The 25,179-nt window shown below is 41.4% G+C and overlaps 1 protein-coding gene across 4 annotated transcripts in view; it reads left to right on the top strand.

Moving 5' to 3' along the window:
* ptpn11a (protein tyrosine phosphatase non-receptor type 11a) overlaps positions 1-25,179 on the top strand; it is a 165,980-nt gene that overhangs the window by 38,304 nt on the left and 102,497 nt on the right. For all 4 annotated transcript variants that reach the window (XR_004565926.1, XM_034191748.1, XM_034191747.1 and 1 more), the window contains exon 4: positions 10,493-10,685. Coding sequence is in view for 3 of the 4 variants with exons in the window: in XM_034191748.1 (XP_034047639.1) it covers positions 10,493-10,685 (193 nt within the window). In the remaining variant the exon portion in view is untranslated. The remainder of the gene's footprint in view (positions 1-10,492; positions 10,686-25,179) is intronic.

Here is a 25,179-nt window from a genome sequence, read left to right as displayed (position 1 = left end):
CTACTTTTAAGATTAAGCTTAAAACTTTCCTTTTTGAAAAAGCTTATAGTTAGGGCTGGATCAGGTGACCCTGAACCATCCCTTAGTTATGCTGCTATAGACTTAGACTGCTGGGGGGTTTCCCATGATGCACCCAGTGTTTCTTTTTATTCACCTCTTTTTGTTCTGTATGCACCACTCTGCATTTAATCATTAGTGATTGATCTCTGCTCCCCTCCACAGCATGTCTTTTTCCTGATTCTCTCCTCTCAGCCCCAACCAGTCACAGCAGAAGACTGCCCCTCCCTGAGCCTGGTTCTGCTGGAGGTTTCTTCCTGTTAAAAGGGAGTTTTCCTTCCCACTGTCGCCAAGTGCTTGCTCATAGGGGGTCGTTTTGACCGTTGGGGTTTTTCTGTAATTATTGTATGGCTTTTGCCTTACAATATAAAGCGCCTTGGGGCGACTTTTTGTTGTGATTTGGCGCTATATAAATAAAATTGATTTGATTTGATTCATTATGATAGCAGATTGGACCCAGCATGTTCTTAATTGCTAAAACAGAGATCTGGATGGGTGACAGAATTCACCAAACCAGTCACATTGTGGACCAGTCATACATTTTAAATTGGAATTACAATTGATTAAATTGAAAAGATCCATAGTGGAGCCCTGTGCATGACTGTTTTCTTCGTCTTGCTCCTGCAGCCCGCTCCCACTGAATTTTGAAGCATTACTGCCCCTCCTGCAGGAGAAAACACATCATTTAGGCTATTAATAAAGTGATTCATTGGGTTGTTTGCTTCGTTTCCCTGGTCAGGAATGGTGCTCCTATTTCATTGTTTTCATTTAGTTTAAAGAATGTATCATATGTGTGCCATTTATGGGCATGAGGTAAAGTAGGACTGTCGGGTTGCTGCAGTTAATCTGCTGCGTCTGTATGCGTACCTGTTGAATTGAATTTTCATAGCTAAATATGAACTGAAATTCAAGCACATTTGTTAGTTTTTATACTTACGAGGTCTGTGAGAAAAGTATCCGACCTTTTTATTTTTTTCAAAAACTATATGGATTTGAATCATGTGCACTTGCATCAGACAAGCTTGAACCTTCGTGCGCATGCGTGAGTTTTTTCACGCCTGTCGGTTGTGTCATTCGCCTGTGGGCAGGCTTTGAGTGAGCACTGGTCCACCCCCCTTGTCAGATTTTTATTGTTTAGGAATGGCGGAGCGACTGCCGCTTTGTTCCATGAAAATGTTTTCAGAAACTCTGCCAGACAGCCAGATGGAAACCATTTGGAAGATTCAGATGGTTTTCGGTGAAGATTCTATCGGTATTACACAGATTAAGGACCATTAAAACTGGATTAAAAACGGCCCACAGCGGCGGAGGGCGCACCACGCCCCGAGCGGCCATCAACAGGCTGGAACGAGCAGATCACTTCCAAATTTAAGGCTCTGGTGATGCAAGACATCGTGTGACTAGCAGAGAAGTTTCAGAAGAGGTCGGGATCAGCACTTTATCGGCACATTCCACTGTTAAAGGAGATTTTGTAATGAAAGACGTGTGGACGGATTCGCGCTTCGGGACGCAGCCGCTCATGGCGCGGGACAAACACCTGTTTTGAAAAAAATAAAAAGGTCAGATACTTTTCTCACAGACGTCGTATTTCATATATAGACAGTTGAACTCATTTGAAGGCTAAAGGGGTAAAATATGACGCATATTATGTAATTTCTCTACTTCTGGGGATAGAAACACAACATTTCCTCTGAGATTTTGGCCAAATTAAACACAAAGTGAAACTACAAAGAAAAAGTGAGGATATGGTGCAAAGTGGACATGTGTTGTGGTTTGTTTATGACCTGGAGCTCAAACGTGTTGACGCAGTACATAGCTACTGTGGTTAGCTGTGTAGGCTAACACTTAATGACACGAACTCTACCATTTGCCTTGTCTTTGCTTCTCCACTGGGAACCAAAAAAACTGCACTTTTCATGACTGCTTCGGCGATTGCAGCTGAAAACAAAACAATACACCATTTATCCATGTGAATTTTTGCTGTGTATATATTGCGCATTGGGAACGACTGTCCCCATAAGGCAGTCTTTCTCAAATAGTGGGTGGTGCTCCCCTGGGGGGGCGTGGTGCAGTGCCAGCGGGGCACGTATGACTGTGGGGAACATGCTTTTTTTTTTTTTTTTTTTTCCCATACTAGAAAAAAGTGTAATTGCACATCCACAAGAGTAGGTGGAAGTGGCACACTCATTGTAAGAGTGTGTGCAGAGAGTATTGAGGACTCTAGCGTAATGGAACGCAGCTCTATGTAGGGTTTTTTTTTCACACTACATTGGGAGACGAGGAAAGACCGCTGTGTCTTAAAATGTTGGCAGCGGACAGCATGAAGCCAAATAAATTAATCAGAATCAGAAGAAGTTTATTGCCATTGCCAATGAACAGGATTCACAGACTAGGAATTTGCTTCGATATAATGGTGCAACATTAAACAGAGAGCAATATAAAATGCTAAGATAAAATATACAATATGTGCCAAAATAAGACAAAATATAAGATAAAAAAATGACATATGAAAGGCTGTGTGCAACAGAAAAACAGAAAGAAAGAGAAACAGAAGAAAACAGTGCAGTGGGAGGAGTGCAATTAAAACCAAAGTACATTGTCTAAAGTGACCCGTGATAAAATGATAAAGTGACAGAGTTAAGGTTAAGGTGACTGAGTTATGAGGTGTTTATGAGTCTAACGGCAGAGGGGAAGAAACTGTTCTTATGGCGGGACGTTCTGGTCTGGATGGACCGTAGCCTCCTGCCCGAGGGGAGTGGTTTGAATAGACGGTGTGCAGGGTGAGAAGGGTCAGCTGTGATCCGACCTGCTCAGCCCAGAGTCCTGGAGACGTGCAGGTCATGGAGAGCTGGAAGGCTACAGCCGATCACCTTCTCAGCAGAGGCCACAATGCGCTGCAGTCTGTGTCTGTCCCTGGCTGTGGCCCCGGCGTACCACACCGTGATGGAGGAGCAGAGGATGGACTCAATGATGGCCGTGTAGAACTGCACCATCAGCTGGACAGGCAGCTTGGCCTTCTTCAGCTGCCGCAGGAAGTACATCCTCTGCTGGGCCTTCTTGATGAGGGAGCTGATGGTTGACTCCCACTTGAGGTCCTGGGTGTTGGTGGTGCCGAGGAAGCGGTGACAGTCCACAGTGGTGATGGGGCTGTTGGTGAGGGCGAGGGAGGGCGGGGGGGCTGTGGCTTTCCTGAAGTCTACGATCATCTCCACTGTTTTCTGGACGTTGAGCTCCAAGTTGTTGCTGCTACAACAGGTCACCAGCCGGTCCACCTCCCTCCTGTAGGCAGACTCATCCCCATCTGAAATGAGTCCGATGGGGATGGTGTCGTCCGCAAACTTGATGAGCTTTACAGAGTCGTGGCTTGAGGTGCAGCAGTTAGTGTAGAGGGAGAAGAGCAGAGGGGAAAGGACACAGCCCTGTGGAGATCCTGTGCTTAGAGCCCGAGTGTTCGAGACATTCTTTCCCAGCCTCACACGCTGACTCCGGTCCGTCAGGAAGTCTGTGATGCACCTGCAGGTGGATTCGGGCACGTGGAGCAGAGAAAGCTTGTCCTGAAGCAAAGCCGGAAGGATGGTGTTGAATGCAGAGCTGAAGTCCACAAACAGGGATCCTAGCGTAGGTTCCTGGGGAGTCCAGGTGCTACAGGATGGAGTGCAGGGCCAGATTTATGGCGTTGTCTACAGACCTGTTGGCTCTGTAGGCAAACTGCAGGGGGTCCAGGAGGGGGTCGGTGATGGACTTCAGGTGGGATAAAACCAGGCGTTCGAAGGTCTTCGTGACTACAGACGTCATTTAAAGACATTACATGCCAATAAGCCATTTGTTTTGTGTTTTGTTTTTTTCAGCGCAAACGTGCCAAATATTGCCAGCAGTCTTCCCGCTTTGTGAATGCTGCTTCAGTAAACCAGCGAGCACCTTTAGCATCATAGTACCTTAGCAGAGGAGCTGAGCAGCAGTAGACATGGTGTCTGTCATGCTGGATGACGGTGCTGCAAAAATAAATCAATAAATAAATAATAATCATTAAAAAAAAAATTTGCACAAATTTTTTTTATTCACTTTTGTTTTGTCTGTTAAAACTGTTTTATATATTGTGCTCCTGCGTAAGTCTTATGATCAGTTTGAATTTATTATTAATTATTGATTTTATTTAATTTGGTTTTTCAGTATCAAATGGCAGTCAGTCAAAAAATGTTTATAGTTTAAGGATTAATTTTTTTTTCAAGCAAAGTGATGCAAATTTTTGTCTGTTAGAGTAAAAACAATGTTAATAAAATTATTCTTTGCTGAAAGTTGCTCTAAAGTGATTTTTTTTTTGGTTTTCTTTAATGTTAATAAGGATACAGTGTTATGCAGAGGTGTACTTATAACAATTTTATGGACAAATGATACTATTTATAGTTATGGCAGCGAGGGGGGGGGGGGCGAAATGTTTTCGTTTTCCCGGGGAGGGCGTAACAGAAAATAATTGAGAAGCACTGCCGTAAGGGGTCAAATCCCGCGATATCACACAGGGTTCAAATGAGACTGTACTGCCCTATTAAATTAAGCATTCAGGAACAGTTCAAATTTGAAGGACTTAATGTATAATTATGGACTTAACATTCACATAATTAATTTCAGTACTTTATTACAATTGATTTCCTTCAATTTTTTACTCTTTCATAGATAAACAGTTCAAAAATGAGAGATTTGGTAAAATAAAATATTTTGAGGTAAAATTAAGGCACTGTGCTAAATGCTGGACAGGTATATTCATTGGTTATAATTTTTATTATGTATATTACAACTGATGGTGTTTAAAAGCGCTGCATTCTGGTAATGGCATTTCACAACACTTTATTTAGAATTCAGTTGATCTGGGGGTGGTATTTGGCATTATTATGTGGTATCGATCTGGTGATGGTCTTTAATTTTTTTTTTTCCCAAAGGTTCATATTGGTGTGGTGGTGTGATTAAAATTTGCTCAGGCTTTAATTGTTAGAGGAAAAATGTAATTTATGTAGTAAGATGTAGTTCATGCTTCCAGCTATGCGGTACGTACAGCTTGGTGATCACACAGATGAGATAGAGAAGGGGCTGAAGAACAAATGGAGGTGGGAGTGGACAGAGAAGGACAGCCAGGAGACTCAGTATGGAGTATGGCTGAAGAAGGTGGACAGGCGTGGCATCGCATGGGGTCTGCTGTGCAGTAAAGCTACTGCAAGCAATGGAAAGAAAGTGCTCACTAGACACTTGTCTGACCACACTCACGAAAAAATGGTGGCTATTTTGTTCCGGTATAAAGAGTCAAATACCACTGTGTTTTAAACCAAGAAAAACTGACCAAAGTGCTCCCAGAATGCACCAAATTGCACCATCTTTTTTCAAAGCTGCATAGGCCATCTACTCACAGAAAATATTTAGTCAAAACATATTCAGTTGCTTGTAGCCATGTTTCACTCAGGGCCACCACAGCAGATTTAAGGTGAATCTGCATGTTGACTTGGTACAGATTTTACACCAGATGCCCTTCTTGATGCAGCTCTACAATACATAGAGAACGGGCAGGGGTAGGATTTGACCCGTAAACCTTACGTACTACAACCCCTGGCAATAATTATGGAATCACTGGCCTCGGAGGATGTTCATTCAGTTGTTTAATTTTGTAGAAACAAAGCAGATCACAGACATGACACAAAACTAAAGTCATTTCAAATGGCAACTTTCTGGCTTTAAGAAACACTAAGAAATCAGGAAAAAAAATTGTGGCAGTCAGTAACAGTTACTTTTTTAGACCAAGCAGAGGGAAAAAAAATATGGAATCACTCAATTCTGAGGAAAAAATGATGGAATCATGAAAAACAAAACGCGCCAACACATCACTAGTATTTTGTTGCACCACCTCTGGCTTTTATAACAGCTTGCAGTCTCTGAGGCATGGACTTAATGAGTGACAAACAGTACTCTTCATCAATCTGGCTCCAACTTTCTCTGATTCCTGTTGCCAGATCAGCTTTGCAGGTTGGAGCCTTGTCATGGACTATTTTCTTGAACTTCTACCAAAGATTTTCAGTTGGATTAACATCCGGACTATTTGTAGGCCATGACATTGACCCTATGTGTCTTTTTGCAAGGAATGTTTTCACAGTTTTTGCTCTATGGCAAGATGCATTATCATCTTGAAAAATGATTTCATCATCCCCAAACATCCTTTCAATTGATGGGATAAGAAAAGTGTCCAAAATATCAGAGTAAACTTGTGCATTTATTGATGATGTAATGACAGCCATCTCCCCAGTGCCTTTACCTGACATGCAGCCCCATATCATCACTGACTGTGGAAATTTACATGGTCTCTTCAGGCAGTCATCTTTATAAATCTCATTGGAACGGCACCAAACAAAAGTTCCAGCATCATCACCTTGCCCAATGCAGATTTGAGATTCATCACTGAATATGACTTTCATCCAGTCATCCACAGTCCATGATTGCTTTTCCTTAGCCCATTGTAACCTTGTTTTTTTCTGTTTAGGTGTTAATGATGGCTTTCGTTTAGCTTTTCTGTATGTAAATCCCATTTCCTTTAGGTGGTTTCTTACAGGTCGGTCACAGACATTGACTCCATTTCCTCCCATTTGTTCCTCATTTGTTTTGTTGTGCATTTTCGATTTTTGAGACATATTGCTTTAAGTTTTCTGTCTTGACGCTTTGATGTCTTCCTTGGTCTACCAGTATGTTTGCCTTTAACAACCTTTCCATGTTTGTATTTGGTCCAGAGTTTAGACACAGCTGACTGTGAACAACCAACATCTTTTGCAACATTGCGTGATGATTTACTCTCTTTTAAGAGTTTGATAATCCTCTCCTTTGTTTCAATTGACATCTCTTGTGTTGGAGCCATGATTCATGTCAGTCCACTTGGTGCAACAGCTCTCCAATGTGTGATCACTCCTTTTTAGATGCAGACTAACGAGCAGATCTGATTTGATGCAGGTGTTAGTTTTGAGGATGAAAATTTACAGGGTGATTCCATAATTTATTCCTCAGAATTGAGTGAGTCCATATTTTTTTTTCCCTCTGCTTGGTCTAAAAAAGTAACCATTACTGACTGCCACAAATTTTTTTTTTCTTGGTTTCTTATAGTGTTTCTTAAAGCCAGAAAGTTGCCATTTGAAATGACTTTAGTTTTGTGTCATGTCTGTGATCTGCTTTTTTTCTACAAAATTGAACAACTGAATGAACATCCTCCGAGGCCGGTGATTCCATAATTTTTGCCACGGGTTGTATGCAGGTTTTCCTACTTAGAAAGATGAGAGAGGTCTGTCATTTTTATTATAGGTGCACTTCAACTATGAGAGACAAAGTGAGGAAAAAAATCCAGGAAATCACATTGTAGGATTTTTAAAGAATTTATTTGTAAATTATTGTGGAAAATAAGTATTTGGTCACCCACAAACAAGCAAGATTTCTGACTCACAGACCTGTAACTTCTTCTTTAAGGCCTGCTTCACACGGCAGGATAATTAGGCTGATATCGGACCCAATCTTCCCCTTCCGACAATCTTAAGGACGCCCCGACAATCGTGATGATGCTAAAGATAATCTTGTCAGATATTCCTGCCATGTGTGGTGTGTTCAGAGCGCTCTGATCTGCTCGGAAGGACGTCAGGGGTGCTCCGATCACAAATCGTGGATATTCAACATGTTGGATTGTCTTGGCAGTATCGCAGCGTGTGTTGTGTCCTTCGACTACAAATGAGCACACAGCCTGCTGAATGTGACGTGTAGCCAATCAGAAAGTGAGGTGACAGATGCACGGCATGGAAAATAAAATCAAAACAGCTGTTCTGACTTACCAGAAAGTCCAGTGTTTGCGCTGTCGCCACTCCTTTAAAGAACGCCTTTTTTTTTGTATTGTTTTTTTCCCCCAGTTTTAGTCACGTTTAATCTCTAGAGATTTTGCGAAATTTCCTGTCTGATCTGGGAATGTTCGTGTGTGAAATCCGTTTGTGTGTGGTCTGTTGGTTTTACCATGTGGCTGAACACCACACACTGTACGACCAAACCTGTCAAATCAATGATTTTTTTTTTTTTTATCTCCACGTGTGGTCTCTCAGGTTTTGGAAACCTACAGATAATTTTTAATTCTTGTCGTGTGAACCAGGCATAAGAAGCTCTTCTGTCCTCGACTCGTTACCTATATTAATGGCACCTGTTTGAACTCGTTATCTGTATACAAGACACCTGTCCACAGCCTCAAACAGTCAGACTCCAAACTCAACCATGGCCAAGACCAAAGAGCTGTCGAAGGACACCTTGAAGAAAATTGTAGATGTGCACCAGGCTGGGAAGAGTGAATCTACAATAGTCATGCAGGTTGGTGTTAATAAATCATCTGTGGGAGCAATTGTAAGAAAATGGAAGACATACAGGACCACTGATAATCTCCCTCGATCTGGGGCTCCACGCAAGATGTCATCCTGTGGGGTCAAAATGATCATGAGAACGGTGAGCAAAAATCCCAGAACTATACGGAGGGATTTGATGATTGAGCTGCAGAGATCTGGGACCAAAGTAACAAAGGCTACACACTACACAGAGAGGGACTCAAATCCTGCAGTGCCAGGTGTGTCCCCCTGCTTAAGACAGTACATGTTCAGGCCCGTCTGAAGTTTGCCAGAGAGCATATGGAAGAGGATTGGGAGAATATTCATGCTTTCATCAGCTCCAGACTTGATTATTGTAATGCACTTTATTCGGGCATTAATTAGTCGTCTCTTGCACGTCTCCAGTTGGTGCAAAATGCTGCTGCTCGTCTTTTAACAAACACTTTTAGACGTGAGCATATTACGCCCATCCTGTACTCACTCCACTGGCTTCCAGTTCGTTTTAGAATTGATTTTAAAATTTTAACGTTTGTTTTTAAAGCTATTTATGGCCTTGCACCTCCCTACTTGTCTGAAATTTTTACTTTGCGCACCTACAGTAGGACATTAAGGGCGTCTGGCCAGCTTTACTTAGATGTTCCAAGGTCAAGATATAAACGCTGGGGTGATCATGTTTTCGCAGTAGCTGGCCCCAGACTGTGGAATGAGCTACCTCTTGAGTTACGTACTATTCCTGACCTAGCACTTTTTAAATCTAAGTTAAAGACTTATTTATTTAAACTGGCTTTTAACACTTAGTGGGGAGGTGACATGTTCTGTTATTATGTTCTTTTATGTGTTGTTTTAAAATTTTATTCTGTGTTTTATTTTTGTGAATTTGTGTTTTTAATGTTAAGCACTGTGGATACCAGTCGGTGCTGTAAAGTGCTTTATAAATAAATGTTGATTGATTGATTGAATATCATGTGGTTAGATGAAACTAAAATAGAACTTTTTGGTAAAAACTCAACTCTTCATGTTTGGAGGAAGAAGAATGTTGAGTTTCATTCCTAGAACACCATATCTACTGTGAAGCATAGGGGTGGAAACATCATGCTTTGGGGCTGTTTTTCTGCAAAGGAGACAGTACGACTGATCCATGTTAAGGGAAGGGAAGAATGAACAGGGCCATGTATCATGAGATTTTAAGCCAAAACCTGCTTCCTTCAGTGAGAGCATTGAAGATGCAACGTGGTTGGGTCTTCCAGCATAATGATCCCAAACACACCACTCGGGCAATGGAGTGGCTCTGTAAAAAGCATTTCAAGGTCCTGGAGTGTCCGAGCCAGTCTCCAGACCTCAACCCCATAGAAAATGTGTGGAGGGAGTTGAAAGTCCGTGTTGCCAGTGACAGCCCCAAAACATCACTGCTCTAGAGGAGATCTGAATGGAGAAATGGACCAAAATATCGGCTACAGTGTGCGCAAACCTGGTGAAGACTTACGGGAAACATTTGACCTCTGTCATTGACAACAAAGATTGTTACAAAGTATTGAGTTGAACTTTTGTTATTGAGCAAATACTTATTTTCCACCATAATTTACAAATATTTTTTTTAAACCCTGCAATGTGATATCCTGGATTTTTTTTTTTTCTTTTTGATTTAGTCTCCTAGACCTCTCTCTTTCTAAGTAGGAGAACCTGCACAATCAGGGGCTGACTAAATACTTTTTTGCATATCACAGCTAGATGGTCTTAAAGCTTCACTTACCCATTTCAAACCGCTTCCTTGGGGAAACACATAATCTTATGCTTGTACTCTGAGATATTGATATGTAAGGTTGAAATGTTTTAAGACTACAGCCACAACATTCCATTCAGTTTTACATTCTAACACTTATTAGTGTGTTGTGTGTGTAAAAAGGCCATAAAGCTGGACTCAAACATGAACCGTATGCATATTCTGCTTTGTTACAAGTGTAATCTGCATCAGACCAGCATTTTTCTAGCAATGCACACTGATTAAGCTTTTTTTTTTTTTTTTCTAGTGTGAAATATTGTTTTAGCAAGTAATGTTTTGGCAGATGGTTCCATGGACACTTGTCGGGCAGGGAAGCTGAGAAGTTGCTGACTGAAAAAGGGAAGAATGGCAGCTTCCTGGTGAGAGAAAGCCAGAGCCATCCTGGGGACTTTGTCCTGTCTGTCCGCACTGGAGATGACAAGACGGACAGCAGTGACAGCAAACCAAAAGTCACTCATGTTATGATCCGCTGCCAGGTGAATGCACTTCTCATTCAGTCTACCTGACTTGCTGTTCTCTAAACACCACAGCTGAGTATCAGACATGGAATTTAATCATTTAAATTTCACACTCTCTGAATGTGACCACTTCCTTTTTCTGAATTAAATTGAAACTTGTTACAGATTACAGAAGCTGCCTCTCCATCTTACTGTTAAATAATATTGGGCTCACCTTAAATTTATTTATATTTTTTAAGGAGTAGGGGCAGCTGAAGGTGGTGTGTGCTAGGGCAAACTGTTAACAACAGCAACAACAACAATAATAATAAAATAATAATAATAATACATTTTATTTAAGGGCACCTTTCAAGGAACTCAAGGTCACCTTACAACACATAATTTAAAGCTTAAAATAACATCAAAACATTACAAAATAGACAAAACTGCACAAAGGGTCAAAGGGAGTATGCATCACGAAAGAGATGTTTTGAGACCAGATCTAAACAGGGGAAGTGACTTAGTATTATGGAGATCAGGAGGGAGTGAGTTCCAAAGCTGGGGAGCAGAGCAGCTGAATGCTCTGCTCCCCATGGTAACAACGCAGACAGGCAACAGTGAAATGGAAGTAAGATGAAGATCGGAGTGAATGGGCAGGTGTAGCAAGGGGAATTAAACTAGCATGGGGGATGAGGGTGAAGGAATTTAGGGTAAAAGAAATAGATTTACAATTAAAAATAAAATGTTGATCTGTCATGGGCATTGGGTGGTTGTGGAACAGATTAGTTTTTTTATTTATTTATTTTTTTTGTAGCAAAAAACTTATAGGCAATGCGTTGTTGAATTTTCGTGTTATTTTTTTGTTTTATAAAGAAAATTCTGTTCCACTTAAGGAGTGGGACTTATGGTCCATGGGCCAGTCATCAATTTTGACCTAATCAGTACCACTTAAGGTGATGAAATGACACTTAGAATACAGCCTCAGTGTACCGTGGCCTACACAAAAATGTAGTACAGCCATCCCAGAGTGGCAGCTGTAGCCAGGTAGGGGTCAATGAAGAATTACACAGAAGTCAGAATTTTAAAATGCTCCAATCATGTTGACCACCATACCACATTATTTGTCTAATAATAACAAGACCAAAAAGGTGTAGTATGACTGAATGTTATGGGTTAAAAACAGTGGAAAAAGGTCAGTTTCAGTTTGTGCAGGGGTTAAAAGTTAAAATTGCTCCTATTTCAGTAAAAAAAGATGTAAATTATTGGTTGAAATAAAAGGATGAATAAATGGAATAGTTTTGACTGTGTTGAATGTTTGGTCTGCAAAGTAAAGGTCAAGCAAGGTTGATGTCCATTGGATTCTGTGACAAGTTACCCTGTAACATGATAACTAAGCATGATGCCTGTTTGGACTCATCTTCTTTATATTATTATGTTGTTTGATTTACTATTTTGTTTTTCTTTAGCTTTGTAAAACTTTGCAAAACCTTATTGTTAGAATGGCGTAAGCAGTGGGTCACCCCTTTGAGTGTGGTCTGCTTGAGGTTTCTTCCTCAGTATCAACAGAGGGATTTTTTCTTTACCAGTGTCGCCTGTGTGCTTGCTCTAGGGGTTGGTAAGGTTAGGCCCTTTTCTAGGGGTGTCGGAAAAATTCGATTCACGTCTGAATCGCGATTCTTATTTATTACGATTCTGAATCGATCCAGAATGTCCAAGAATTGATTTTTAAAAAGCATTTTATTAAACATTTCCTTGCTTACTCGCTGCGTGTACTGTTTGTCAGGCAACGGCTTCCGTACTACAGCGTTTCCGCGAGGGGCGGGTGGTCCGGCGTGCTTCAAACATTCGTGAGCTGAATCTTAGCATGGTGGATGAAGAGCTAGTTCAGCCAGCACCGTCTTTGCTGAAGGCAAATGTTTGGGCGCATTTTGGATTCAGTAGTCTCTGCCGACTACTGACCAGCGCTTTGCTAAACTGCCAGTCAACTCCAAACAAGCAAAGCAGATAAGTAAATTTACATCTTTAGAATCACTTGATTAACCTTGTAAAGCTGCATTTTCTTAAACATAAACGTTTTTTAAGTAATATAACTATTTCTCAGAGCTCTTTGAATTGAAAATCGATTCTGAATCGAATCGTCACCCCAAGGTGTTCTTGCTTGCCTCTACTGGTGGTTGGCTCTCACTGCGGTATTGTATCACTTCCTGTTCCGGAGCACAGCGGTGTTTTTCTGTATCTGTTAGCTGTTTAATCTGCACAGTTAGATTGATCTAGTTATCTAGATTACGATTTGTTTCCCAGTGTAATCTTTACGTGCCTTAACTAAAGCACTCCTTCTGGTGAATCACCTCTAAATTATTTACACATTATTCACTTTGCGTGTTTTTAGGAATCCGCTAGCTTAGCGTAGCTACTAGCTCTTAGCCGATTTAGCATGGCGGCTTCTCCTGTCTCTCCCGCACTTTTCTGCTCTGGGTGTGAAATGTTTAGTTATTCCTCGGCCTCCTTTAGCAGTAATGGTACTTGTAATAAGTGTAGCTTATTTGTAGCTTTGGAGGCCAGGCTGGGCGAATTGGAGACTCGGCTCCGCACCGTGGAAAATTCTACAGCTAGCCAGGCCCCTGTAGTCGGTGCGGACCAAGGTAGCTTAGCCGCCGTTAGTTACCCCCTGGCACATCCCGAGCAGCCGGGAAAGCAGGCCGACTGGGTGACTGTGAGGAGGAAGCGTAGCCCTAAACAGAAGCCCCGTGTACACCGCCAACCCGTTCACATCTCTAACCGTTTTTCCCCACTCGACGACACACCCGCCGAGGATCAAACTCTGGTTATTGGCGACTCTGTTTTGAGAAATGTGAAGTTAGCGACACCAGCAACCATAGTCAATTGTCTTCCGGGGGCCAGAGCAGGCGACATTGAAGGAAATTTGAAACTGCTGGCTAAGGCTAAGCGTAAATTTGGTAAGATTGTAATTCACGTCGGCAGTAATGACACCCGGTTACGCCAATCGGAGGTCACTAAAATTAACATTAAATCGGTGTGTAACTTTGCAAAAACAATGTCGGACTCTGTAGTTTTCTCTGGGCCCCTCCCCAATCGGACCGGGAGTGACATGTTTAGCCGCATGTTCTCCTTGAATTGCTGGCTGTCTGAGTGGTGTCCAAAAAATGAGGTGGGCTTCATAGATAATTGGCAAAGCTTCTGGGGAAAACCTGGTCTTGTTAGGAGAGACGGCATCCATCCCACTTTGGATGGAGCAGCTCTCATTTCTAGAAATCTGGCCAATTTTCTTAAATCCTCCAAACCGTGACTATCCAGGGTTGGGACCAGGAAGCAGAGTTGTAGTCTTACACACCTCTCTGCAGCTTCTCTCCCCCTGCCATCCCCTCATTACCCCATCCCCGTAGAGACGGTGCCTGCTCCCAGACTACCAATAACCAGCAAAAATCTATTTAAGCATAAAAATTCAAAAGAAAAAATAATATAGCACCTTCAACTGCACCACAGACTAAAACAGTTAAATGTGGTCTATTAAACATTAGGTCTCTCTCTTCTAAGTCCCTGTTGGTAAATGATATAATAATTGATCAACATATTGATTTATTCTGCCTTACAGAAACCTGGTTACAGCAGGATGAATATGTTAGTTTAAATGAGTCAACACCCCCGAGTCACACTAACTGTCAGAATGCTCGTAGCACGGGCCGGGGCGGAGGATTAGCAGCAATCTTCCATTCCAGCTTATTAATTAATCCAAAACCCAGACAGAGCTTTAATTCATTTGAAAGCTTGTCTCTTAGTCTTGTCCATCCAAATTGGAAGTCCCAAAAACCAGTTTTATTTGTTATTATCTATCGTCCACCTGGTCGTTACTGTGAGTTTCTCTGTGAATTTTCAGACCTTTTGTCTGACTTAGTGCTTAGCTCAGATAAGATAATTATAGTGGGCGATTTTAACATCCACACAGATGCTGAGAATGACAGCCTCAACACTGCATTTAATCTATTATTAGACTCTATTGGCTTTGCTCAAAAAGTAAATGAGTCCACCCACCACTTTAATCATATCTTAGATCTTGTTCTGACTTATGGTATGGAAATAGAAGACTTAACAGTATTCCCTGAAAACTCCCTTCTGTCTGATCATTTCTTAATAACATTTACATTTACTCTGATGGACTACCCAGCAGTGGGGAATAAGTTTCATTACACTAGAAGTCTTTCAGAAAGCGCTGTAACTAGGTTTAAGGATATGATTCCTTCTTTATGTTCTCTAATGCCATATACCAACACAGTGCAGAGTAGCTACCTAAACTCTGTAAGGGAGATAGAGTATCTCGTCAATAGTTTTACATCCTCATTGAAGACAACTTTGGATGCTGTAGCTCCTCTGAAAAAGAGATCTTTAAATCAGAAGTGTCTGACTCCGTGGTATAACTCACAAACTCGTAGCTTAAAGCAGATAACCCGTAAGTTGGAGAGGAAATGGCGTCTCACTAATTTAGAAGATCTTCACTTAGCCTGGAAAAAGAGTCTGTTGCTCTATAAAAAAGCCCTCCGTAAAGCTAGGACATCTTTCTACTCATCACTAATTGAAGAAAATAAGAACAACCCCAGGTTTCTTTTCAGCACTGTAGCCAGGCTGACAGAGTCAGAGCTCTATTGAGCTGAGTATTCCATTAACTTTAACTAGTAATGACTTCATGACTTTCTTTGCTAACAAAATTTTAACTATTAGAGAAAAAATTACTCATAACCATCCCAAAGACGTATCGTTATCTTTGGCTGCTTTCAGTGATGCCAGTATTTGGTTAGACTCTTTCTCTCCGATTGTTCTGTCTGAGTTATTTTCATTAGTTACTTCATCCAAACCATCAACATGTTTATTAGACCCCATTCCTACCAGGCTGCTCAAGGAAGCCCTACCATTATTTAATGCTTCGATCTTAAATATGATCAGTCTATCTTTGTTAGTTGGCTATGTACCACAGGCTTTTAAGGTGGCAGTAATTAAACCATTACTTAAAAAGCCATCACTTGACCCAGCTATCTTAGCTAATTATAGGCCAATCTCCAACCTTCCTTTTCTCTCAAAAATTCTTGAAAGGGTAGTTGTAAAACAGCTAACTGATCATCTGCAGAGGAATGGTCTATTTGAAGAGTTTCAGTCAGGTTTTAGAATTCATCATAGTACAGAAACAGCATTAGTGAAGGTTACAAATGATCTTCTTATGGCCTCGGACAGTGGACTCATCTCTGTGCTTGTTCTGTTAGACCTCAGTGCTGCTTTTGATACTGTTGACCATAAAATTTTATTACAGAGATTAGAGCATGCCATAGGTATTAAAGGCACTGCGCTGCGGTGGTTTGAATCATATTTGTCTAATAGATTACAATTTGTTCATGTAAATGGGGAATCTTCTTCACAGACTAAAGTTAATTATGGAGTTCCACAAGGTTCTGTGCTAGGACCAATTTTATTCACTTTATACATGCTTCCCTTAGGCAGTATTATTAGATTTTATTGCTTAAATTTTCATTGTTACGCAGATGATACCCAGCTTTATCTACCCATGAAGCCAGAGGACACACACCAATTAGCTAAACTGCAGGATTGTCTTACAGACATAAAGACATGGATGACCTCTAATTTCCTGCTTTTAAACTCAGATAAAACTGAAGTTATTGTACTTGGCCCCACAAATCTTAGAAACATGGTGTCTAACCAGATCCTTACTCTGGATGGCATTACCCTGACCTCTAGTAATACTGTGAGAAATCTTGGAGTCATTTTTGATCAGGATATGTCATTCAAAGCGCATATTAAACAAATATGTAGGACTGCTTTTTTGCATTTACGCAATATCTCTAAAATCAGAAAGGTCTTGTCTCAGAGTGATGCTGAAAAACTAATTCATGCATTTATTTCCTCTAGGCTGGACTATTGTAATTCATTATTATCAGGTTGTCCTAAAAGTTCCCTAAAAAGCCTTCAGTTAATTCAAAATGCTGCAGCTAGAGTACTGACGGGGACTAGAAGGAGAGAGCATATCTCACCCATATTGGCCTCTCTTCATTGGCTTCCTGTTAATTCTAGAATAGAATTTAAAATTCTTCTTCTTACTTATAAGGTTTTGAATAATCAGGTCCCATCTTATCTTAGGGACCTCGTAGTACCATATCACCCCAATAGAGCGCTTCGCTCTCAGACTGCAGGCTTACTTGTAGTTCCTAGGGTTTGTAAGAGTAGAATGGGAGGCAGAGCCTTCAGCTTTCAGGCTCCTCTCCTGTGGAACCAGCTCCCAATTCAGATCAGGGAGACAGACACCCTCTCTACTTTTAAGATTAGGCTTAAAACTTTCCTTTTTGCTAAAGCTTATAGTTAGGGCTGGATCAGGTGACCCTGAACCATCCCTTAGTTATGCTGCTATAGACGTAGACTGCTGGGGGGTTCCCATGATGCACTGTTTCTTTCTCTTTTTGCTCTGTATGCACCACTCTGCATTTAATCATTAGTGATCGATCTCTGCTCCCCTCCACAGCATGTCTTTTTCCTGGTTCTCTCCCTCAGCCCCAACCAGTCCCAGCAGAAGACTGCCCCTCCCTGAGCCTGGTTCTGCTGGAGGTTTCTTCCTGTTAAAAGGGAGTTTTTCCTTCCCACTGTAGCCAAGTGCTTGCTCACAGGGGGTCGTTTTGACCGTTGGGGTTTTACATAATTATTGTATGGCCTTGCCTTACAATATAAAGCGCCTTGGGGCAACTGTTTGTTGTGATTTGGCGCTATATAAAAAAATTGATTGATTGATTGATTGATTGATTGAAGTATCAAAATTGAATTGAATCGTGAGTTGTTGTACGATTCACATCCCTACCCTTTTCACACCAGGGCCAACGTAGAGTTGTATAATGCGGCATATCGACTACGCCGAGTTTAAGCAGCCCACGTGGCAGTACACTGAGGGACGCAAAGGGGAAATTGATGCAGAAAATTAAAAATGTTTAATTTTTTTCTCGAGCTGTCAGAGTAGAGCGGGGACGCAGTGTTCCACGCAAGTCTACACAACACTCCGCCGACATGGACAAGTAACTTTTGACCTATGTCTAGTAGATATTTTCCCCTGCGAGACCAATGTCTAGTTAAAAATCTTGTCGGCCTTGTGATTAAAAGTGTTCGACAAGTCCGATGATTTATTTATTTAATCTCCCCACCCAAATTTGGGCATTGAATAACTGAGCCATTCTGAGATTACAACAGAGTTATGGATATCGAGCCACCCAGTCGTCATTTGGACAGTCCATTTTCCTAAAAGCTTGCTGAAAGCTGTTTAAAATGCAGAGTTTTTTGAACGAGCTGTTTGTATGTTTGTGCAGATCTGCTCAGTCAGCTGTGGCTCACAGACACAGAGTGTGTGTGGGGGGGCTGAATGTAGAGTGCCTTTATTAGAGAGAGTGGCAACATGAGGAGTTGAAAAAAATTGGTCATGTGACTCATGGTGCCATCTTGGGTTCAAAATTGCATTCGCTGTCAATGTGTCTACATATATATCAATTTATTTTATTTATTTATTTGCTGAAAATGCCGGGTTGCTGTGCATTTGGAGGCACAAATAGACACCGCAAGGGCTTCAAAATGAAACAGATTCCCTTCAGACCTGAACAGAAGAAAAATTTGATAAAATAAAGTCAGCCATGTGGGGTCGAAGCAGACTTCGTCAAAGTTTTGAGAGGTAAATTTAATGTGCAGTAGGGCAACCACAAATGACTATTTTGATAGTGGACTAGTCAGCAGTTATTTTTGCAATTAGTTGACTAGTCAGATCATACGTAATTTCCTAAATTTAAGGCCTGCAGCATTTTCCGAGAAACGTCAGGGGATGTAAACATGAACAATTCCAAATCAGTGACTATTTCTTATACTTCATTTACATCAATCATTCAGAAATACAAATCGTGTGGTACTTTATATTAAATCTGTGTTAGGTAGGCAGTTCTCAAAAAACTAAATGTCCATGCTGGAAGGAGACAAGTGAGGGAAGCCACCAAGACACAGCTTGAAGAACTTTTGGCTTCGGTGGGTGTGAGTGGAGAAACTGGGAATAGTGCAGCATTTTTATTTTTATCTTCATTTTACATATAGTCCCAACTTTTTCTGATTTGTGGTTGTTTCTTTTGCATTTCTGAAATTACAGAACTGCTATAAAGTAAGTTGTGAACATTTTATTGTATTTTAAAACTTTTTGGAGCAAACACCAAACTGTTATAAAGAATGAAAAAATACACGGACATTTGCAGGAAAACTTTGATATAAACTGAACAGAACAATGCAGACTGATTAGACTCTCCATATTTTTTTTTTTGTGAATAAATCAGAATAAAATAAGAGGTAACTTACTTTGAAATTGGGAGTTGCCTCCTTCCACCACCACACCCCCAAATCCTCAGAAATAATTCAATTAGGATGTCAGTCGCATCCCGTCATGAATGAGTAAAGAGAGAAAAGAGAGAAAAAAGTCCATATTTGGTCAACAGTGGTCTTTGTTATAATAGTCCATCAGACCACACTCCGCGTGGGGGCTGCTCTGTGGAGAGAGGAGAACTTTCCAGAACAACAACCATCATTTTCGTTGGTTTTTATGAGCTCTTGCCGCCGTCCGCCCGGCTCTGCTGTTCTGGGCCCTGGCTTGGTCGGCGGGCTCTCTCTCGTGGCGGTCGTGCCCGTGGTCCGCTGTGCGGCTCTCGCTCCCTGCTCTCTGCATCTGGTTTGTTGTGCGCCGGCCCTCGTGGCGTCTCCGCGTCCAGGTTGCTGCCGGGGGCGGTTGTGAACTTTGTGTGCCTTGTGCGCTGCTTGTGTGGCGTTGGATTTGCCACTTCCTGTTTGCATCGGCGGCTCACCGCATCGCCGCTCAGCTGGCTTCTCATAGTGGAAAAAACACGGACTGGATTTCATCATGGGGCGGATCCAGATCCAACTCCCAGCGGGACCAGCGGATCCTTCGCGGACTATGGGGCTGTTTTTTCCTGTACGCCTCGCCCTGCTGTGCTTACTGGCGGTCTGCTTTGAACGTTCCCCCTACTACAGTGCGTCTGGTGTTGTGCCTATGTTGCCTGGCAGGGGGACGTGTCCAGCTGTCCGGGATCCGGCATCATCATCACCTACACCACCTCCAATTAGCTGTGACCCCCCAACTCTGCTCCCACATATAAGTATCCTGGTTTTGAAGGAGTACATTTTATTACCACTCCACCTCTCTGCTGGACATCAGACCAAGGTGGATGTCATTTACAAACTGTTTAAGCAGAGGTGTCTCATTGCCCTTCTGCTGCTTATTTCAGGAAATATTCAGCCTAATCCAGGTCCTGTTCAGTTTGCCTACTAATGTCCCTACACTCAGCCCTCCCAGTGAACGTCAATTAACTTTTGACTCCTTCTGCACTAGAAAGCACCTAGGTGTTATACATCTAAACATCTGCAGCCTGATCCCAAAAATGGCTGAGTTGTCTGCTTATGTCCATACTTCGAACCCTCTGAGACCTGGCTCAAGAAATCTACCCCGATTCTGTAGTCATCATCCCTGGATATAATATATTTTGCCAGGACAGAAGTACTAAGGGGGGTGGAGTAGCCATTTATTCCAAGGCAAATTTACAGTGTTCAGTGTTAACATCTAAATCTGTTGCAAAGCAATTTGAGTTGGTCATCATGAAGGTTAAGCTATCTACAAACTTCTCTATCATTGTTGCTGCTTGCTACAGACCACCCTCAGCACCTGCTTGTGCTCTCCTTGCTATTAGTGAGCTTATTGCTTCTCATGTTACTTCAGAATTCATCTTGTTTGGGGACCTGAACTGGGACATGCTTAACCCTTTACCATCAGTGCATTTACAACTAGATGCACTTGGCTTGTCCCAGATTGTCAGGCCCCACCAGGTATAACTCCAGGTCTATGAACACTGGGACACTGATTGATGTTATACTTACTAACAGACCTGATAAATATGTCTCGTGTATTCTGTCAAAGTCTAAGTGATCATTGTACCATAGCCTGTGTTCGCAAGGGCATTACCCCACAAACCCCACCTCTGATTATATTCAAGCGGCTAACAAAACGTTTTGATGAGCAGGCCTTTCTACATGATCTATCCCAGGTTAATTGGCGCAGTATTGATCTTATCACTGATGTTGAAGTTGCCTGGTCACATTTCAAAAGTTTGTTCACCTCAATTTTGAACAAACATGCTTCCCTAAGAAAAATAAGAGTTAAAAATCGATATAGTCCTTGGTTTAGACCAGATCTAGCTGAGCTCATTCGTCAGAAACACCATCTTTGGCAAAAAGCTAAATTCTCTAATAAACAATCAGATTGGCAGACCTATAGAGCTGTCCGAAACAAATGCAGTCAGACAATTAGAAGGGCAAAAGTTACCCATTTTAAAGAGCAATTACTTGCTAGCAGTGCTGACCCTAAAAAATTCTGGAGTTCATTTAAGTCTATGGAAAATAAGAAAACAAGTCCCTGTCTGCCAATCATGATCAAAGTTGATGGCGTGGTTATCACTGATGAGGCAAAAATCGGTGGACAATTTTAACAAACACTTTGCTCAGGCTGGCCACACAGACCTTTTATCTCAGGCCACAACCCCTGTGAAACTACTCCAATCAGCCCCTGATAGACCTGTCTTCTCTATCCATCCCATCCTGGAATCTCATGCTCAATGAACTGCTGAGACTGGACACTTCTAAATCCGCCGGACTCAATTCACTAGAGCCATTCTTTTTTGAAAGCAGCAGCCCCCATCTGCAGGCTATTCAGTCTTTCCTTACAGACTGGGGGTTTTCCAAAAGATTGGAAATCTGCTGCGGTCACTCCTCTGTTTAAAGGAGGAGACAACAGTGACATGAACTGCTTCAGGCCAATTTCCATCTTGCCCTGTCTTTCGAAAATCTTTGAAAAAATTGTCAACATACAACTGATAGATTTCCTGGAGTCTTATCACATCTACAATCCATTACAGTCTGGGTTTAAAGCCATGCATAGCTGTCTGACTACCTCATTGAAGGTCCTCAATGACATCATCAATGCTGTTGACAATAAGGAGTACTGTGTGGCTATGTTTGTTGACTTAGCCAAAGCTTTTGATTCTGTGGACTTTAACATCTTGATGGATAGGCTACGGGAGACAGGTTTCTCAGATAACTCCATTACATGGTTTAAAAGCTACTGCTCTGGGCGTATGCAGTCGATGAGAGTTGAAGGGCTCCTCTCAGAACTCTTACCTCTTCACAAAGGTCTGCCTCAAGGATCCATCCTGGGCCCCACCCTGTTCAATATGTATATAAACAATATCACGCATGCCGCAGGTCAGTGTCCTGTATGCGCACATCCCCTGTCTCAACACTAGTCTGTCTCTGCTCCAAGACAGCTTTATCTCACTTCAACATGCCTTTTCTGAGCTTCGCCTTAAGTTAAATACAACAAAAACCAAATGTATGTTCTTTAACAGAAACCTCCCGCTGCCTGAGAGTCCAGGTAAAATTGTATCCCTGGACGGATCAGAAATTCGGATTGTCTCGCACTATAAGTATCTAGGTGTATGGCTTGATAACTCTCTAGTTTTCGAAACCCACATCATTAACCTGCTCACCAAAGCAAAGGTGAGAATTGGCTTTTTATACCGCCACAAAAATACTTTCACTCGCCCAGTAAGAGAGCTTTTGGTAAAAACTACAGTTCTCCCCATCCTTGATTATGGAGACTTAGTTTACAGAATGGCACCAAAGACGCTGCTCCACAAACTTGATGTTGTATATCATGCTGCCATATGCTTTGTCACAGGTGCACCTTTCACCACACACCATTGTGATTTGTATTCATTGGTGAAGTGGCCCTCTCTCCACACACGTAGACAAATCCATTGGCTATTGTGTATTTATAAATGTTTGATCGGTTTGGCTCCATCCTATTTGAGCTCTTTACTAAACATCCACACTTCCAGTTGCGCTCTCCACTCCAGCACTTACATCAGTCTTGTGGTCCCAAAAGTTTGCACAGTTTTTGGTCACTCCTCTTTCCAGTTTTCTGCAGCAAGTGACTGGAATAACTTACAACAGTCTTTAAAGCTTAGTTTGTTTTTACCCCTATCTATTTTTAAAAACTCAATTTCTAATATTTTACAGGACCATTGCATGTTTTTAATAATGTATATCTTAATTCTTAACATTTTCTGTTTCATTGTTGTTGTTTTTGCAGTTGTTTTACTGTATGTTTTTAACTGTTGTATGTGGGGACTGTGAATTTCTGTTTTTCTCTCGTCGTCATACTGCCTCTTGACCAGGTCGTCATTGTAAATGAGAAAGTGTTCCCAATTGACTTACCTGGTAAAACGTTGAATAAATAAAGAAAGAAATGAATAAAACATATAGATGCAGCTTAACTTTGAAAAATAAGAAAAATCAGTAGCTTGTGTTTTTATTCTGACTCCAGTTCATTTTAGTGTGATGAAGTCATGCTTTTTTTTTTTCTCATCAGTCATGTTTTGTGCTTGAACACTACATTAAGTTCAAGATTGAACAAATAAATACCTTTGGAAAATAACAGCTGTTAAAGTTCCGAGTTCTCACCTGCTTTTTGTGATCTGTGCCTCTGCACATCTCCACATCAGGGTTTTTTTTGTTAACCCGTGTATGCGTAATTTTTGCTCAGTTCATTTATATATTCTCCTTTTTTAAGGATATTTGACTGTTTATTTCATCTCATGATCTCATAAATTGAGTATACGACACACACGGTGTGAACAGGATGGTGTCGTCGGACCCGTACAGGTAGAGAAAGAGCAGAGAGAAGTAAAGGCAGCTCCACTTTTTTCTTCTTTTTTTTTTTTTTTTCTTTTTTACATGTTCACTCGCGTTAATCCTCTCTATCTGCTCCGAGCTCTCTGTCTCATGTGCACTGATGGTTCTTGGCAGAATGTAATGTCTCATACCTCTGGAATCTCTCTTTCTTGCAGTCTGCAGCCAGTTGACGCCACGCGCACACACACACACACACACACACACACACACACACACACACAGCTCCTTTGGTAAACTGCGCATTTTAGATGGCTTTCAACAAGACGCCCACTGTTTTATTCAGCCGTCTTTTTCAAAATTTGAACGTCCAAATGATGGTAGGATGGCTTGCTGCCTAAAACTATGAATTGAGAGAAAAACAAAGCCTTAAATAAAATAATCGACTCGCCAACTACTAAATTAGTTGTCAACGGTTTCAATAGTTGACGTAGTCATGACTAGTCATGGCAGCCCTGTTGTTCGGTCCCATGTACAGTAAAACTCACCTAAACCATCATTGTATAAACCAGATATTCATAGTCACCGAACAAAAAAAGTCCCAAATTTTTTGTAGTGTTTTCCATGTTATGAACACCATATATAACAGATTTTGCACAATAGATTTTCGCTCACGTCGGAGAAAAGGTTTCGTCCGATCCAAATGTATTTCCATCATCCTGCCGTGCACCTGTTAAATCAGACACTTTGCTGCCTTCACTACCTTCGCCTGTCATCATATCTTAATATTTTTTGCAGTGCGCAGGCAGATTACTTTTTTGATAATGGATCAAATACATTTGGCATAAAAAAAATTTTCAGAGGAAATTTTGACCCAAGGGTGAACAAAAAGTCTGTGGAGTATAGAGCCTTCTCCTACTGTGGTCCTACTCTTTGGAATGATCTACCTGCTGTTATTAGGCAGTCTGACACGGTGGAGACTTTTAAATCAAGACTGAAGACCCACTTGTTTAGACTGTCTTATCATTAATATAATTTGTTTTTATGTTTGCCTTGTAATTTCTTTTTATTCTACTGTGTTTTATCTTTTTATTGTGCTCTTCTTGATTTTTAATTTTGATTTTAAATTACCTTGTGTTGTTATGAATTGTGTGAAGCGCCTTGGGGCGACTCTGTCGTGAGATGGCGCTATATAAATTAATAAATTGAAATTAGACCCGGTCATTAAATGAGGCGCACCTCCCGATTCAGGATTCCCCATAGATGTTCAGCGCCGCCTAATTTAACTAATCTGTTACATACATATGGCTCACATTGGATAAATGTCCGATCCGATCGCAGTGTATTTCCATTAAAAACTCTGAGCAGTTTGTATGTGCGGAGGTACAAATTAAAGTTCTGCTCTGACACTCACCGATTTGAGGAAAGAGGGATCGGAGTCATTTCTGTGTTTAAAAGTCCGACCGTTTATTTTTTCAAACCGTGTTCAGACTGGGACCTGAAGCCTGACGTGCAGCTGTTAAATCAGACACAAAAGCCTGTGGTTTGACACTTCTGTTTTTAATCCTTAATCTCCCATCATATTATATAGCTTGCACACTGATGAATGGATTAGAAAAGTCTGCACATTTACAGCACAAAGTCGGTAAAAGTGTCCAGCTTACCTTTGATTTGGAGGTGATGATTGTAGAAAGAAAAGCTTGAGGGTCAAATTACTCCAGAATAAATCATAATCCAAAGACAGAGAACT

This window comes from Thalassophryne amazonica, chromosome 17, assembly GCF_902500255.1.
Source record: "Thalassophryne amazonica chromosome 17, fThaAma1.1, whole genome shotgun sequence".
Classification (NCBI taxonomy): domain Eukaryota; kingdom Metazoa; phylum Chordata; class Actinopteri; order Batrachoidiformes; family Batrachoididae; genus Thalassophryne; species Thalassophryne amazonica.
This window is presented reverse-complemented; position numbering and strand designations above follow the sequence as displayed.